The following is a 15,886-nucleotide window of genomic DNA, read 5'->3' as shown; positions in this document are numbered from 1 at the left end:
AATGTGCAAGTTTGCAGAGGTGAAACGGTTTGGGTATGAGTAATGTGTGAAAACACCCCAAAAACCTTTTCCCAGGTCACACAATGATTCCCTCCTTGGCCCTGAAAAGTTTGTTTTCCTCATTTTCTCTCCATTTTTCACTGAGTACTCTACCCCGCGACATCCAGCCAGGACTCGGAGTGCTAAGCTTTGGCGGTTGGGGCCCTGATGAGGTGTTTCCCCTAATGGCTGCGTTCCTGGGCTTCATTCTTCACAGTGTGTGTGTGAAGCTGAGATCACCAGCTACACGTTCTTTCCCTTTTTTTTAAGGGTCGAGAAGGGTTGATGTCGTTTTTATTTTTATAACAGAAGTAATACAGCCTTTCAGTTAAAAAAAAAAATTCAAACAGAATGAGAGGTATACAGAGTGACAGTTCAGGTCCCCTTTGCACCCCATCACCGGCCCCTCCAAGACCTCCTCAAAAGCAGTGCTGCTCTAGAGCCAGATTTCCTGGGTTCTGATCCTAGCACTTCCTAGCCATGTGACCTCAAGGCCGTTACCTAACCTTTGTGAGCCTCAGTTTTCTCATCTATAAAATGGGAAAACAATAGTGCTCACCTCAAAGAGCTTTGTCTGAATTAAGTGTTAATATTTATAAAGTGGCACAGAGAAAACAAGTAATAGATATTAACCAGGAATATGCCTAAGTGTGTATATCCTTTTAGATCAGTGGTTCTTAACCTTGGCTGTACATTAAAATCACGTGGGGGAGCTTTAAACATTCCCAATGCCCAGACCTCACCCTCAGCAATTCTGATTTTACAGTGTGGGGTGCTGAGCCTCGGGGTTTTTAAATGCTCCTCACATCATTGCAGTGTACAGCCAGGTTTGAGAAACCTTATGCTGCATATTTTCCACATGTATCAGTTTGGATCCGTGAGGTTATGCTGTAGTAACAAACATCCCCCAAATCTCATTGACCTCTCATTTATGGTACATGTCCATTGTGATCTGTTGCAGCCCCAACACATATCATCTTTATTCTAGAACCCAGACTGTCAGGGTAGCTTTTATGTAAAGCACAGCAAACCATGCACTGACTCTTAAAGCTTCTGACCAGAAGTGAAACATTGCTTCTGCTCAGATATCATTGGCCAAAGCAAGTCACATGATCACACCTGAGTTCAATAGGGATGGTGTACATCGGGGCCAGCAGACTGGGAATAGCCAGATGGTAAATATGTTAGGCTCTACGGGACATAGACCAACTGCTGTTGCAGTGACTCTCCACTGCCTTCAAAGCACAAAAGTAGTCATAGACAAACACTGTCGAAAACTGCAGAAATCAGCCTGGCTGGTGTGGCTCAGTTGGTTGGGCATCGTCCCAGGCACCAAAAGGTTGCCTGATTTGATTCGATTCCCAGTCAGGGCACATGCCCAGGTTGCAGGCTCAATCCCCAGGGGAAGATGTGCAGGAGGTGGCCAATCAATGTCGCACTCTTGCATCGATGTTTCTTTCTCTCTCCCTCTCCCTAAAAAAAAATAAAAATAAAAGTGTTTCAATGCAGAAATCATTCTTAGCTCATGAGCCACACAAAAACAGGCAACAGGTGAGATTTAGTTTGCCAACCCCTGGTAGACATCACCTCCTACAGGGAGACTCTTCAGGAAGGCATCCCAAATATGGGTGAAGAGGAATGCCGTCTACACGCCATGTGCATAGACAAGAGACGGAGAGTGAGAATGGGCTGTTGTGTTGTCCGGTGTGCTCCCCACAGACACTGTGACGTAACTGGCTTTTGTCCCTTAATAGTATGTTTCTTCATGACAGTTTCATGTCAGCAGCGCTAGCATGACTTCATTGTTTTAATGGCTGCCTCGTTTTCCCTGGTACGGATGCACCATAGTGGGTTTTGTTTGTATGTTTGTTTTTTAAATGAATCTCCATTGTTAGGTACCAGTGGCATTTAAAATACCAGGAGGAATAAGGCAGCCTCCTCAGAGAGATTGTCGTAAAGAGAGATCCAGCATCCCAGCTCGCCAGTGGTTTATACTGCCTTCCCGAAATCTCTCAGCCTTCCTGAAGACACATAAAGTGGCCTTCTTTATTAGAGCCACTCTGGTCCTTGCAACACTGAACGCAGCTGCAATTCCAGGGGCATTTGGGGGAGATTGGATACTAAGAGGGTAAATACAAGTGATGAAAAGCTAGAAGGGAAGTCTCAGAAGCTGTATAACATTAGCACCCTGACCCCACGCGGAGACACGACTGAGGCCGGGCGCGGGCCCTGCGGTTGAGGAAAGGCCTTGTGGAGGCGGGGCAGGAGGGAGAGGGAGGCTGTAACGACAAGGCTCACTCACGCGTGGCCCTCCCTCTTCCTTCTGGCAGGACACCACGACGTCCGTGCGCATCGGCCTGATGATGGAAGAAATGATCTTCAACCTTGCAGACACGCACCTGTTCTTCAATGACCTGGAGGTTTGGAATTGCTTGTTTCGTTTCATATTCGCCGTATGTAACCCCCTGCATCTGGTTTGGGGGAAGAGATGCTGCCTTTTCTCCACACCACCCCCCGCACCCCCTCTTTTTCCTTTGGAGGCTAGAAACTTGTGCTAGCAACCCCCCAAAAGGCACGAAACGATGGCCAGCGACAGTTTATTGAAAACACACTTGACCGGATTATCTCCCCAGCGTCCCAGAGCAGTTAATGGGCCTTTCTGCTCTAGCGGCGACGTCCCCTGGCAGCTTTACTAATCCAATAAAGGCTGCCGAGTTTCTTCCTCCTGAAATTTGCTGTTTAATAACTTGATTAAGGCAAATTAGTACAGATCCTCCTGGGTCAGTAATAATTAGCAGTGGGCCAGGATGGAAGGTTTCAAAAACAATTTACATCCCCCTGAAAACATGTTTTACAAAGAGAGAGAGCGAGCAGAGGGACTATGCTTATTTCAAGTATCTGCTTCTGCGCCCTAAGCAACCTTCAAAGGAGATAGGACACAGCGGGAGAGGAGCTTCAGAAATCAGTTTAATTCATTTGCTTATATCCAGCCTGTGTCAAAAAGATTTGGACATCATTTCAAATGGAAAACATATTTTCAATGGAACTACTACAGCAAAGGAATAGAAAGCTAGGGTAAGGCATTGTACCCCAAAAATCCGGCTCAAGCTAACTGTTGACGTTAAGTTCAGAGTTAATCCCCGAGCTTCCTGGTAGCCAAAGCAAAGAGGGAAATATGCATTGCTTACCTCCCCCAAAGATAGAGCAAGCAGCTTTCTCCAAGGTGAAAAGGGCTGTTTTGGCTGATAAGAGGAGTAATGTAGGGATCTTCTGGCTTTATAAATTATATTCTCATTGTTGGTTTACCAGATTGAAAAATAAAGGCAACCTAAAATAAAACTGTTTGCGAAAGAACAATTTTACTGATCCTAGTAGGAATTTTTCCCCCAGAATCTGGGAAATCGCTGGAGTCTAAACTGCGAAGCAGAAGTATAAAGGCTCTGAGTTCCAAATCCATCCTGACCAGCCAGATCTCTTGCTATTGTTCACCATCAGGAGGGGACTCGGGGTTTCCTTCCCAGCCTGCAGCCCTCAAGTCCCAGGGGGCAAGTCCTCACTGAAAGCACCCGTCTGCGTTCTGTCCAGGCTAGGCCGGCCGCTTGGGCCTCAGCCCTCCTGTCTACAAAAAGGCATTGCTCTCTGCCCACCATGTGTTTCAAAGAGAGGACTGAGGTAGAAACTTGTTGATGAAGAAGGAGAATACCAGTAGCATCGAGGCCCAGGGCTGTCTCCCTAGCCAAAGGCAGTGTGCAGGCTTCTCTTGAAATGACCTTTCATGTCTTGGGGGGTAAAAAAGAGAGGGAGGGAGGAATAGAAGAAGAGGGAGAGGGAAGGAGAGAAACTGAGTAAAACAGAACAAAACAAAATAAGCATGTCAGGTGAATTCAGCAAGGGCTTATGGAGTCTAGCATAACAAAGGCTTCGCCTGACTGCAAATAGCAAAAGAAACCCAACTCACTTTATCAAAAAAATGGAAGTTACTGGCCTTGTGGTGGAAAAGTAGATTAACTCTTCCCTGTCTCCTCCTTAGAATGTCAGTTTCCTGAGAGCAGGGATCATGTCTGCCTGGTTCACCCAAAATTTCCCTGGCCCAGGCAGTAAACAGCCAAACAGATCCATAAACAAGAGAATTTGTGGTAGTGAAAAGGATGTGGAAAAAAATAAAACAATGAGATGTGATAGTGAGCGATGGGTGAGAAGGGGTAGGGTGGTGGCCAGCATTCTCACAGGGGCCCGGAATGCCTCTGGAGGGGGTGACACTTGAGCCAGGCAGGTGGAAATCTAGGGAGGTGGGGGCAACAAGTACAGAGGCCCTGAGGTGAGCACACGTGTGAAATGATCTGGGTCAGAGAGGCCACATGAGAGCAGTGGTTGAGGGAGTGCAGGACCGGTGGGATAGATGAGCCCGACATGGTCACAGACATCAGTATATTTGTCTGTACTGTGGACCACCATGGGGCTGGGGGGCACCTGACCTGGTTTATGTTTTTAAAAGACCATTCTGGCTACTGCATGGAGAATGAGCAATAGGAGGGGGAAGGTGGAGGCAGGGAGACCAGAGGGAGATATTGCAGTTGTCCAAGCAAAAGAGGAAAAGTGGGTTGGATCCAGGTGGGAAGAAGATGTGGGCCCTGGGATGGAGGTAAAGCCCAGAGGGCTTGCTGACGGGCTGGGTGTGGGGCTGAGGAGAGAGAGGAGTCAGAGGGACCCCTGGGCTTGGTCCCACCAGGGCGAAGGTGCCGTCCTCTGAGATGGCCCAAACAGGGAAGGCGTGGGCGTGCAGTGGGGAAGTCCGTCCTTCTGTCAAGGGCACATGGGGTTTGAGATACCAAGTGGACAGGTAGATACAGGAGTCTGAAGCTCCCATGCAGTAAAGACGCCAGACACACCGTAGGCATTTGTCAGTCTTACTTGAACCTGAGGCTCAGAGCAGGTATTCTGCGGGATTGGTGTGTTTGGAGCCACGCTTCAGCATCCTGCCCTCCTTCTGTCCCCCCCCCCCCCACCCCCACCCCCGGCCCCAAGGCAAGGTTGCACCTCCTGGAGAAGGACCTTAATTACCAGCTGGAGTCGCTTGGGGAAGCCAGTTTGTTTTTATTCTCTGAATTTTTTCAAAAGTGTCCCCAGTGCCAGAAGCCCCCGGGGCATCTCGGCAGGATTGAAGCCATGTTACAGGATGGAGAAGTTAAGACTCACACAAGTGAAAACATACTGCTTGCTGGTGCAGGGGGTCCTGTGGAAATCTAAGGGCAGCCTCCTGTGGCTCCCAGGGAGGCCGCGGGGGGTGCGGAGAGGCCCAAGGCCTGGTGGAGCCCAGGGGAGGCCAGGCTCCTGCAGGATGGCCGGTTTAGGGAACCAAGTCAGACCCTTTCTACTCTGAGCCTGCCGTCCTGCTGCAAGTAGGTCGGCTCCCGGGTGCAGCAGCCATTTAGGGAGAACTCACCCTCTACCAGCCCTCCCCTAAGTGCTGTGGATTCGGAGGCAAACAAACACAGCACGATCCCCATCCTCAAGGCATTGACCTTCCAGCTGGGGAAGCGGACCATAAACAGCCGAATAAATAATGTCAGGTGGAGGGCTCCAAAGGGAGGCCAGGAGAGTCAGGGAGGTGATGGCTACAAGGGGTGTTATTTTTTCTTGGCTTATCCACATAAGGCTTCTTTGACATCTGAGCAGAGTTGGGAAGGAGGTGAGAATCTGGATGAAGAGTGTGTCAGGCCATGAGAATAGCAGTGCAAAGGCCCTGGGGTAGGTTACACGAACATGGTAGTGGGAGCAAAAGGAGCAGGAAGGATTGTGGTGATCAATGGGGGTGAGAGGCAGATCCCGTGGGGCCTTTGTGCATCATTAGGCTGTTAGGCTTTGGATAATATTCTAAGGATGACAAAAAGCTATTGGAGGGTTTTGAGCAGGGCAGCCATATGATCTGATTTACGGCTTAGAGGCTCCCTCTGGCTGCTGGGTGGAGAACAGACTGGAGGAGGCAAGGGTGGAAACAGGTATCTGCGTTAGGTCAGTGGTTCCCAGACTCCCAGAGCACTCAGGAGGAGAGCCTGTGAGGCATATCAAAGACAAGGTAGGTGCCCCGTTCAGCTGTATCTCAGGCCATTCAGGATGTGTGTTCGGAGTTTAAGAAAAGCACCTTCTAACCAGTTCAGTCTGCCTTTGAGTCCTGGCTCCACCATCTCCAGGCTGTGTCTTGGGCAAGTTGCTCCCTCTCTTTGAGCCTCAGTTGCCTCATCTGTTAAATGGTTAGAAGAAAAGCCACTACCTTCCAAGGTTGTGATGATGGTGGAAGATGGATGAAAGCAATCAGCCCAGAGCCTGGCAGACTTTACATGCCCAACCAGGGCCACAGGTGCCACTGGTACTATGCAAGGGGTACCTGGTAGAGGGGCAAATTGTTTACATTGTTAGATATTTATTTTACTGCAAGTTAGAAAATATAACTAGCTTTCCCAACCCCTGATTTTACAATAATTCAGTATCAGTACTGCAGTAGAGCAAACCATGACCCACATAAAGAGTCAAGACCAGCATAATATCTTAAATAATTAAAGAGTAAGGAATAAAGTAGAATATAGGATATACCACAAATAGTAGTGGTGAATATTGCTTTAAAATTTATTTCAGTAATATAAGGTATGTGTCAGCCATGTAAGTGTCTGTGTGATGGAAAATGTATTCCTCACTGAATGTCACAGTCAAAAACATGTGGAAGCCAGTGCTGTCAATGGGGTTCTCTACAATGGCATACATGTTCCCTTCTGCCCTGTCCCGTGCGGTCATTCGTCACATGTGGTCACTGGAACTTGAAATATGACTAGTGCAACTGAGGCACTGACTTTTTCATTGTATTTCATTTTAACTAATTTTATTGATTTTTTTATTTTTAGAGAGAGAGGAAGGGAGAGGGATAGAGAGATAGAAACATGGATGAGAGAGAAACGTCATTGATCATCTGCCTCCTGCACGCCCCCTACAGAGGATTGAGCCTGCAACCCGGACATGTGCTCTGACCATGAATCAAACCAGCAACCTCTTGGTTCATGGGTTGGTGCTCAACCACTGAGCAACACTGGCTGGGCTTTTTAATACATTTTTATTGATTTTTTTTCTAATTTTTAAAGTATTTTTTATTGATTTCAGAGAGGAAGAAAGAGGGAGAGAGAGATGGAAACATCAGTGATGAGAGAGAATCATTGGCTGCCTCTTGCATGTCCCACACTGGGGACTGAGCCTGCAACCTGGGCATGCGCCCTGACCAGAAACCGAATGGTTGAGTGTAGACCTCCTGGTTCATAGGTCTACTCTCAACCACTGAACAATGCCACCAGGCAACTTTTTTTCTAAATTTTAATGTAAATAGCCACATGTGGCTGGTGGCTATGGTATTAGACAGAACAGAACATTTACATCCTTGTAGAAAGTTCTACCAGACAGTGTAACTCTGTAGAGTTTTAATTTGTAAGATATGGACTGTATTTTCTGTTATGATGGTGATAACAGTAGTCATAGCTGAGATTTACTGAGAAGTTACTATGTGCCAGGCACTGTCTTGAGCCGTTTATATATTAGCTCATTTAACCCTCACTATTATTATCCCCATTGTATTCATCTGCTCGGGCTATCATAACAAAATACCCACAGACTGGATGCATGTACAACACAAATTAATTTTCTTACAGTTCTGGGGGCGAAACTCCCAGATTCTGGCGCCTGCAGATTTGGTTTCTGGTGAGGACTCTCCTCCTGGCTTGTAGGAGGTCGCCTTCTCACTATGTCTCCACCTGGTCTTTCCTCGATGCCTGTGCAGATCGAGGGAGAGAGAGCGCGCTCTAATGTTTCTTAGTAAAAGGACACTAATCTCTGAGATCAAGGCCCCCGCCCTTATGAGCTCATTTGACCGTAATTACTTCCTTAGAGGTCCCATCCTCACATACAGCCATACTGGGGGGACTACAAAAATTCACTCCGTAACACCCATTGTACAGGTGAAGAAATTGGGGCACAGAGAGGTTAAGTGAGCAGCCCAAAGTCACACAGGTGGCAGCGGCAATATTCAGGCCCATGTGGCCTGGCCCCATAGTCCTTGCACTTACCTACTTGCTATGCTGTGGATTTTCCCAGGGAACATGCTTGCCATCTGGTTTGAGAAAGAAGATTCCCAACGGGAAATCTAGACTTACATGGTCCTGGAGAGGGTGGGGTCCCTGGAAGAGCAGGGATGGATGGAGTGGCCAGGAAGCCCGGAGGAGGACAAGCAAGCGCTGGCAGCAAGGGGAGGGGAAATCCCCAGCGTAGACGTAGAGGACGTGGAGGACGGGGGAAAGATGGAAAACTCCTCCCTGAGTCAGCACATCTGCGCATTGTATATGCAAAACAAAGGTCACACAAATAACCACCAAAACCACATTGAACGGAGAAAGCACGCTCACTCCCCACCCTGAAGGTGAGCAAAGCAGTATGCAAAAGGTCTGAAGGCATTTCTAGAAAGGAGGACGTGGACTGCCATTGGGGCTGAGTGGAGGGTACAGAGGGGAATACTAAACTCGACCACAGCTGACAGGTACTGAGAGCTCACCTGCACGCATTCATTTAACCTTTACAAACAGCCACAGGAGGTAAATACTGCCATATGTCCCCATTTTAGAGGCGGGGAAACTGAGGCACCGAGAGGTTAACTTGCCCAGCACTGACATGTATTGAGCTCTTGCCCCGTGCCAGGCATCACACATGCATTTTCTCACTGAAACCTCACAACAACCCTGCAATGGAGATTTTTAAAATCTCTGCTTTAAAGGTGAGGCCCAAAGAGGTCGTTTTCCCAGGGTCGCCTAGCTAGTGTGCGGATTTGGTTCCAGGCCAAGCTGACTTCTAAGCTGAGGCATTTGTTCGCCTTGGGAGGTAGTTTTCAGATGCACTACGGAGCAGAGAATGAGCGCGGGTCAGCAGAGTGAGTGGAAGGAAAGAGTCCTTCATAAGAAACAAGATTAATCCAAAGGGTTCCGCAGAAGGTAGCTCTGGTCCAGTTCAGGAGTGGCCAGGCAGGCGGCAGGCTGGAGGGGAGCATGTCCACATGCGCGGAGCTTCGGGAAGGACCTCTGTGGAGGGACTCGGAGCGGCTGGGGTCTGGGCAGGCGTGATTTACCGTTCTGCAGGAGCTATCGGGGAGGGTAATATTTCACCGTGTCAGCGCTGAGCTGCTCTCCAAGGCGTCCTGCCCAACTGGCCATTAATGCAGTGCGGCCCTCGGCCTCTTTAATGCTCTTAAGATAAGTTAAACATTTAGACAACACAAGAAAGATGGCCCGGTTCCCCTCCAGGGAGCAGGCCCCTCTCTGCTAGTTGAGCAGCAGCATTAAGCAATCGCACTTAAAAATATACTTGCCTCGAAGGAGGGGTGGCCAGGGAGCCCATCTGGGCCCTGACAAGAGTCATTTTTCTCAGGCAAATTTGTCAACAATTTCCTTTCTGCAGTGGTGTCTCCAGGCAGCCAAGGACAAAAAGTAATGGGATCGGACCACAGGAGGGCAGGTTGGGGAACCCTGGCTGTCACCAGCTTAATCAGAAAAGGGTTTGTTTGATAAATATTAGTCACTGAACTTGCTGTTCAGAAATGAGCAACAATGAGCATACTAAGTGTCCAGACCTGTGGGATGCAGATAAAGGATGGTCCAGACAGACACATCCAGCCTTGAATTACATTCACTAGAAAAACAGGAAAATGAATAAGAAGTGGTCATTGAAAAGGACTGTGAAGGTCATGGAGCCTTTGGCAAGCATGAACAGGAAATAAAAGAAGAAAAAGAAGAGATCAATGATAAACAACATTCAGAATAAAAGGCTGGATCGTTACTACAGATTCAGGGGAGATTCTTATTTTAAAATATGAGAACACCATGTACAATATTATACCAATGAGTCTGAAAACCTAGATGAAGTGGACACTTTTCAGGAAGATACAAATTACCAAAATTAACTCAAGAGGGAATTTAAAAATAAATGAAACCAGTGGTCATGAGAAATTGAAATGGTAGTTGAGGATATAATCCAAAAACAAAGGCATCAGCTAGTTTTAAACACGAGTCCACCAGACACTGAAGGAAAGGATAAGTCTCGTCTTGCACAAACTACAGAGCAAAGAGAAAAATTGAATCCTCTCCCACGCCTTTTAGGAGACCAGTGTCACCCTGAACCTAAATCTTTAGGACTTTGGGCACATGACAGATATACAGTCCCTGCAACCCCTCAGATCGCTCAGCTGGTGCCCTGTGACTCTGAACATGATTCCACTTGGAGCCTGTCTGGGCTTCCGTTTCAGACCTCTGGTGAAAGATGCTCTGGACCCTAACTGGGGCCGTTTAGTAGGCCTGCCACATGCCTCGTAACACACCTGACATGGATACAGTCTCCCTGTTTCATAATTTTACATGTTTATTTATTTATTTAGGAGGGCGGGGGGAAGAGAGAGAAACATCGATTTGTTGTTCCACCTATTTATGCATTCATTGATTGATTCTTATAGGTGCCCTGACTAGGGATAGAACCTGCAACCTTGGCATATCAGGACGATGCTCTAACCAACAGAGCTACACTCCCAGGGCCCCATGATTCATAATTTTTTTAAAAAGAAAAACTGGAGACCTTGCTCTGTGGCTAGAGAGGGCTCAGAAGCCATGACACTCCTGTAGCAACAAGCACACCCACCGCCCAGACCTTGGTTTCTAATACCATTTTCCAGTAAAAAGAACCAGTGCTCCTAAAGAAATGGCTAATTCTGTGGGGCAGGGAAGACACCCCATAAACATGGCATGAGAACATAAACTTATCTTCATATAGAAAAACTCCAGATAATTTATTTAGATCCTCCACCCTTGATTGTGGAGTCACTTTGCATCATGACTTCCTTCCAAAGAGTATAATGTGGAACGGTGGGGGAGAATCACTTTACCGAGGAGAACCTGATGAATGCTCCTGAGCCAGGTGATCAAGGTCAACATCAACAGCGATACGCTGTGCCTATAGCATGCACCCTGATACGATGTGATGAGAATGGCATTTCACCGCTGTGATCTTCCTTCCCAAAACTCATAACCCCATTCCAGCCATGAGAAAAACATCAGACAAATCCCAGTTGAGAGACACTACAAAATTCCTGACTAATACTCCTTTAAATTGACATCAAAACCAAGGGAAAAATTCTGAGAAACTAGCGCATCTCAGAGGAACTTAACCCTTTGCACTCGCTTGCTTTTTTCTCAATTCCTGCTACCGATGCTAACTGTGTCGAGTCACATTCAACATCTGAGTGCAAAAGGTTAAAGAGACAAGATGACAAAACGTAACGGGGTTCCCTGGCTGGGATCCTAGAAGAGAAAAAAGGACATTAGTGGGAAAACAGCGGATAAAGAACTGGCATCCTATCTAATAAAAGAGCAATATGCAAATTGACCATCACTCCAACACACAAGATGGCTGCTCCCATGTGGTCAAAGATCCTGCTCCCATGTGGACACAAGATGACCAGCAGGGGAGGGCAGTTGGGAGGGACCAGGCCTGCAAGGGAGGGCAGTTGGGGGCGATCAAGCCTGAAGGGGAGGGCAGTTAGGGGTGACCAGGCCAGCAGAGAAGGGAAGTTGGGGGCAAACAGGCTGGCAGCGGAGCAGGTAGACATCAATCAGGCTGGCAGGGGAGTGGTTAGGGGGTGACCAGGCTGGCAGGCAGAAGTGGTTAGGGGCAATCAGGAAGGCAGGCAGGCGAGCAGTTGGGAGCCAGCAGTCCTGGATTGTGAGAGGGATGTCCGACTGCCCTCGAGGGGTCCCAGATTGGAGAGGGTGCAGGCTGGGCTGAGGGACACACACACACACCCGTGCACGAATTTCGTGCACCAGGCCTCTAGTTAGTTAATAATAATATAGTGATGTTTATTTATTAGTTGTGACTATGACTATCAGGTGTTAACAGTGACTATCAGATGTTAACAATGAGGGTAACTGGGCTTGGAGATATGGGACCTCTCTATACTATATTCACAACTTTTCTGTAAATCTAAAACTATTCTAACATTAAGAGCTTATTTAAAACAACAGCTGACGATCCAAAGGTATTAAGCAAGTGGCCCGCGATGACACACCCAGAACATGCAGGGCAGGGATTGGAGCCCAGGGAGGGGCATTTGAACGCCAAGGGCACCACACGTCTCGGTCACGTGGACCTGAGCGTGTCTGCCCCAGCCCTCGTCTGCCTGGCTCCCTGGGGTGCATGAGTGCAGAGCATGCATGGAGAGTGAGCTGAGGAGTCAGTGTCCTGCTTTGCTTCTAAACAGCCGCATCGGCAGGATGGCATCCATGAGCCTCTCTCAGTGGTGACCTCGATTTAATTTGGCCATGACGGTACCAGGCACAGGGTTTGGGCCTGTGGAATGCTGAAAGGTGATAACAGCAATGATTTCTCCAAGCGTGTACGTGGCATTGTCTGTGGGAGAGCACTTTCCAAACTGCTTTACCTGTGTGGTTCATTGAACCCTTACGACACGCTCTGCGGTAGGTCCTGTTCCATGGCTGTTACAGTCTCCAGCCTGCTTTCCTCACACGATAGGGTGTTCTGGAAATAGTTCCATGTGTTAACATGAAAACCCACCCCGTTCTTCTGAACTGCTGGGTAGGACTCCCCTGACTGGATGGACCATATTTCATTTAGCTGTGGTCCAATCACGGGAACTTCGGGGTTTTCCAGTTTCCACTGGGATGATGGGCATCCGTGCACAGGCGCTTGGCGGGCGCCTCTCTGAGTCAGAAAGCGCGAATTCTTTGAGACCAGGATTGCACGGTGCCTCACCCATGTCCCCCTGGGTCCCCTCCTCTGTCTTTGCCAGCTGGTTCGGCTCAGACCCCCCAGGATAATCACACTTTGACCCGGGGAAGCCATTAGCAGGGTTGAGAGGCATAGGACCCGCTTCCCCAAGAGCTCAGCACCGTCCTTATGTCCTCGCCTTGTCCCCCTCCCCCATTGCAGGTAACTCAATCCAGGTCAGCTGGTGGAGTATGAGGTAGTGTCTCGCTGAACGTCATGGTATTTTACCAAGTCCGAAATGTGATCGCTACTGTTGTCACACTTTAGCGCCCCCAACAATCCCCTTGCAAATGGGAAAACCAGAGCCTCCCACATACCTTTCCCCTGACATCAGGGAAAGAGCAGGGAGCCCTGCCCAGGGGGCGGGAGCCTGTGACCCCCAGAGCAGCTTTTGAGCTTGAGCGAAGGACTGGAGGGCATAGGGAGGTGTTTTTCCAATTTCAGGCAAAGCAAAGGGCTGGGGGTAATCTGCTATTCATTTTATTTTCTCTGTGCTCTGTCTGTCAAGTCTGCGTTGGCTTTTAAATACAGTTTTCATTAATATGCCAGGAGCACTGGTCCTAAGACCCTTCCATCTGTCAGATGGCTGTGGATCAGAGGTCTCAACCGTGGATGCCCTCAGAGGCCAAGCGACCAGGCGATGTAAAATGAAGAAAGCCCAGGAGACACGGGGGAACTGGATGTCCCAGCCGTCGATTGCCGGGATACAGGAATGCAAGCCCTACATTGCCGGGGCTTGTAAATTCTCAAAGTAGCTGAAAGTCTGAGACAGAGACACAGACACGGAGACTCCCTGGGTTTACACCTGGGTATGGTTTCCAAAAACAAACGTTAAGTGCACTGTGGCTAAATAAGCTATGACTCCCGGCCAGCTTGTCAGCTCTTCCCTAATTGACTTTACCAGCATAGGAGATAAGTTGTCAGCCTAGTTCTTTTATCCCTCAATCTCCCAATAGGATTTTCTGTGATGATGGGAATACATGCACCATCCCCGATGGTAGCCACCAGCTCCGTGTGGCTATTGAGCACTTGAAATCGGATTAAGGGGGGGAAAATAAAAGAAAGAAAAATTGAATTAAGGAACTGAATTATGAAGTTTATTTAATTTTAATTAATTTATATATAACTATAGATAACCACATGTGGCTAATTGCTACAATATTAACATGACAGTGAGATTTTTGTAATTCTGAGGTGCACCATAGAACTCAGTTACTTTGGGGAGGGGGTCATAAATTATACCTGAGACCACCAAACATGAGTTAAGAGTCCTGTACATGGGAAGAAAGGAAATACGAAATAATGAGCAGAAGAGGCTTTAGGTGTAGGCCAGTTATCTGCCGGCTCCAGAGGGGTCCCTCGCTGACCCCCAGTTTTTTCCAGCACTCTCCAAAGAGTCTCACAACTGGGATCACCCTTCACTGCCCACCGTGTTCTTTACAGTAATAAGAACTCACATTTACGTATCACCTACTGCCTGCCAGGCATCTCCCTTTTCCTCCCATCAACCCTGTGAAAAAGGTTCCATCAGTATCTCCACGTACCAGCCGGACCTCTGGTTGCTCGAGGTCACACAGCTGGGACGTGGTTGGATCCAGGACCCAAGCCCAGGCGGTAAGACTCTGGAGCCTGAGCTCTAACGGGCTGGCACAGCAGGCTCACAGGTTTTGCCCCATCAGCATATCCCCATGTACTCTCCGATGGAGGTGGAGTTGACAGGATTGGTGTGCACTGCATGTAGCTTCTGTGGGGTGCGTAGCATCGCTCTTAACTCCTGGTTGCAAAGTGACAGAAATCCAACCCCTCTAGCTTAAACTGAAAAGGTATCAGTTTCCTGTGGCTGCTGTAACAAATTACCGCACACTTAGTGGCTTAAAACAACACCAGTGTATTCTCTTACAGTTCTGGAAGCCAGCAGGCCAACGTGAGGCTCACTGGGCTGCAGGTGTCAGCGGGGGGGTTTCTCCTGGAGCTCTGAGGGGAAATCTGTCCTTTGCCTTTTCGGCTTCTTCTTGTATTTCTTGGCTTCTGGCCTCTTCCTCCATCTTCAAAGGGCACCACTCCAATCTCCTTATCCCCTCTGTCATCAAATATCCCTCCGCCTCGTATTTACGGGACCTTGTGATTACATTTGGGGCCACCTGGAGAATCCAGACGATCTCCCCACCTCACATCCTTAACTTAATCACATCTGCCAGGTCCCTTTTGCCATATAAGTTTTCAGGGATTAGAACGTGGACATCTTTGGGGGACCTTTGTTCAGCCGACCATAGCCCAGGTGGCTTGGTTTCAGTTATGGCTGGATCCAGGAGACCAAACAGTGGGACCCCTCCCTCCAGCTCCCAGAGAGCACCTCTCTTCCAGAAGTCCCCGCCAGAGTCCCACGGCTCGTTCCCATTGGTCCAGCTTAGACCACATGCTCTCCCTGAAGCAATCACTTTGACCAGAGGGATGGCAGGTCCCTTGGATTGGTTGAGCCTGGGTTATGTGCCCACCTTCATCATTCCCCTCCCTGTGGTCTTAACCCACATTTGATAAGGTGCTTCCCCAAGGGAACTGAGAGACCTGTGGGTGGTCGCAAGCAGCATGTCATTGGAGTCTATTGAATGGCAAGCCCTTGGGGTAGTGCCTGGCCCATAGTAAGTGCTCAATAGGCCATGATTACAGGTCATGGGACGCAGAAGGGGACTTGGGAGGGGGTACATCCAGAAGCTAATGCCAAAAGAATACAAGGTTCACTAAGTAGGTGAAGGTGGGAGAGAATTCCAAGCAGAGGAAACACCTGGAACGAAGCAGAGGTTTCCACCATATGCCCTGGTGTCCCTGGGAGTGGATGGACAGGGTGGTCCCATTGGGTGCCCGTCCTCCCAATGTGATATTAATAGCAGCCCCTGTTACTTGCAAAACTACCTTGGTTTGCATGATAAATTATATCCTTATAGCCAACCCATTGTTTATAAGGAAACCAGCGGTGAAAGAGGAATGATACTTT

At 48.5% G+C, this 15,886-nt stretch overlaps 1 protein-coding gene across 3 annotated transcripts in view; it reads left to right on the top strand.

Moving 5' to 3' along the window:
• The window catches only part of EYA2 (EYA transcriptional coactivator and phosphatase 2), a gene marked incomplete at its 5' end in the record, with an annotated part of 144,635 nt that overhangs the window by 108,050 nt on the left and 20,699 nt on the right, over positions 1-15,886 (top strand). For all 3 annotated transcript variants that reach the window (XM_079783315.1, XM_079783314.1, XM_079783313.1), the window contains one exon: positions 2,370-2,459. In XM_079783315.1, the coding sequence (XP_079639441.1) occupies positions 2,370-2,459 (90 nt within the window). The remainder of the gene's footprint in view (positions 1-2,369; positions 2,460-15,886) is intronic.

Source organism: Cnephaeus nilssonii (genome assembly GCF_951640355.1).
Source record: "Cnephaeus nilssonii genome assembly, chromosome: 11".
Lineage (NCBI taxonomy): Eukaryota > Metazoa > Chordata > Mammalia > Chiroptera > Vespertilionidae > Cnephaeus > Cnephaeus nilssonii.
The sequence above is the reverse complement of the archived record's forward strand: the minus strand, read 5'-3'. Positions and strand labels throughout refer to the sequence as shown.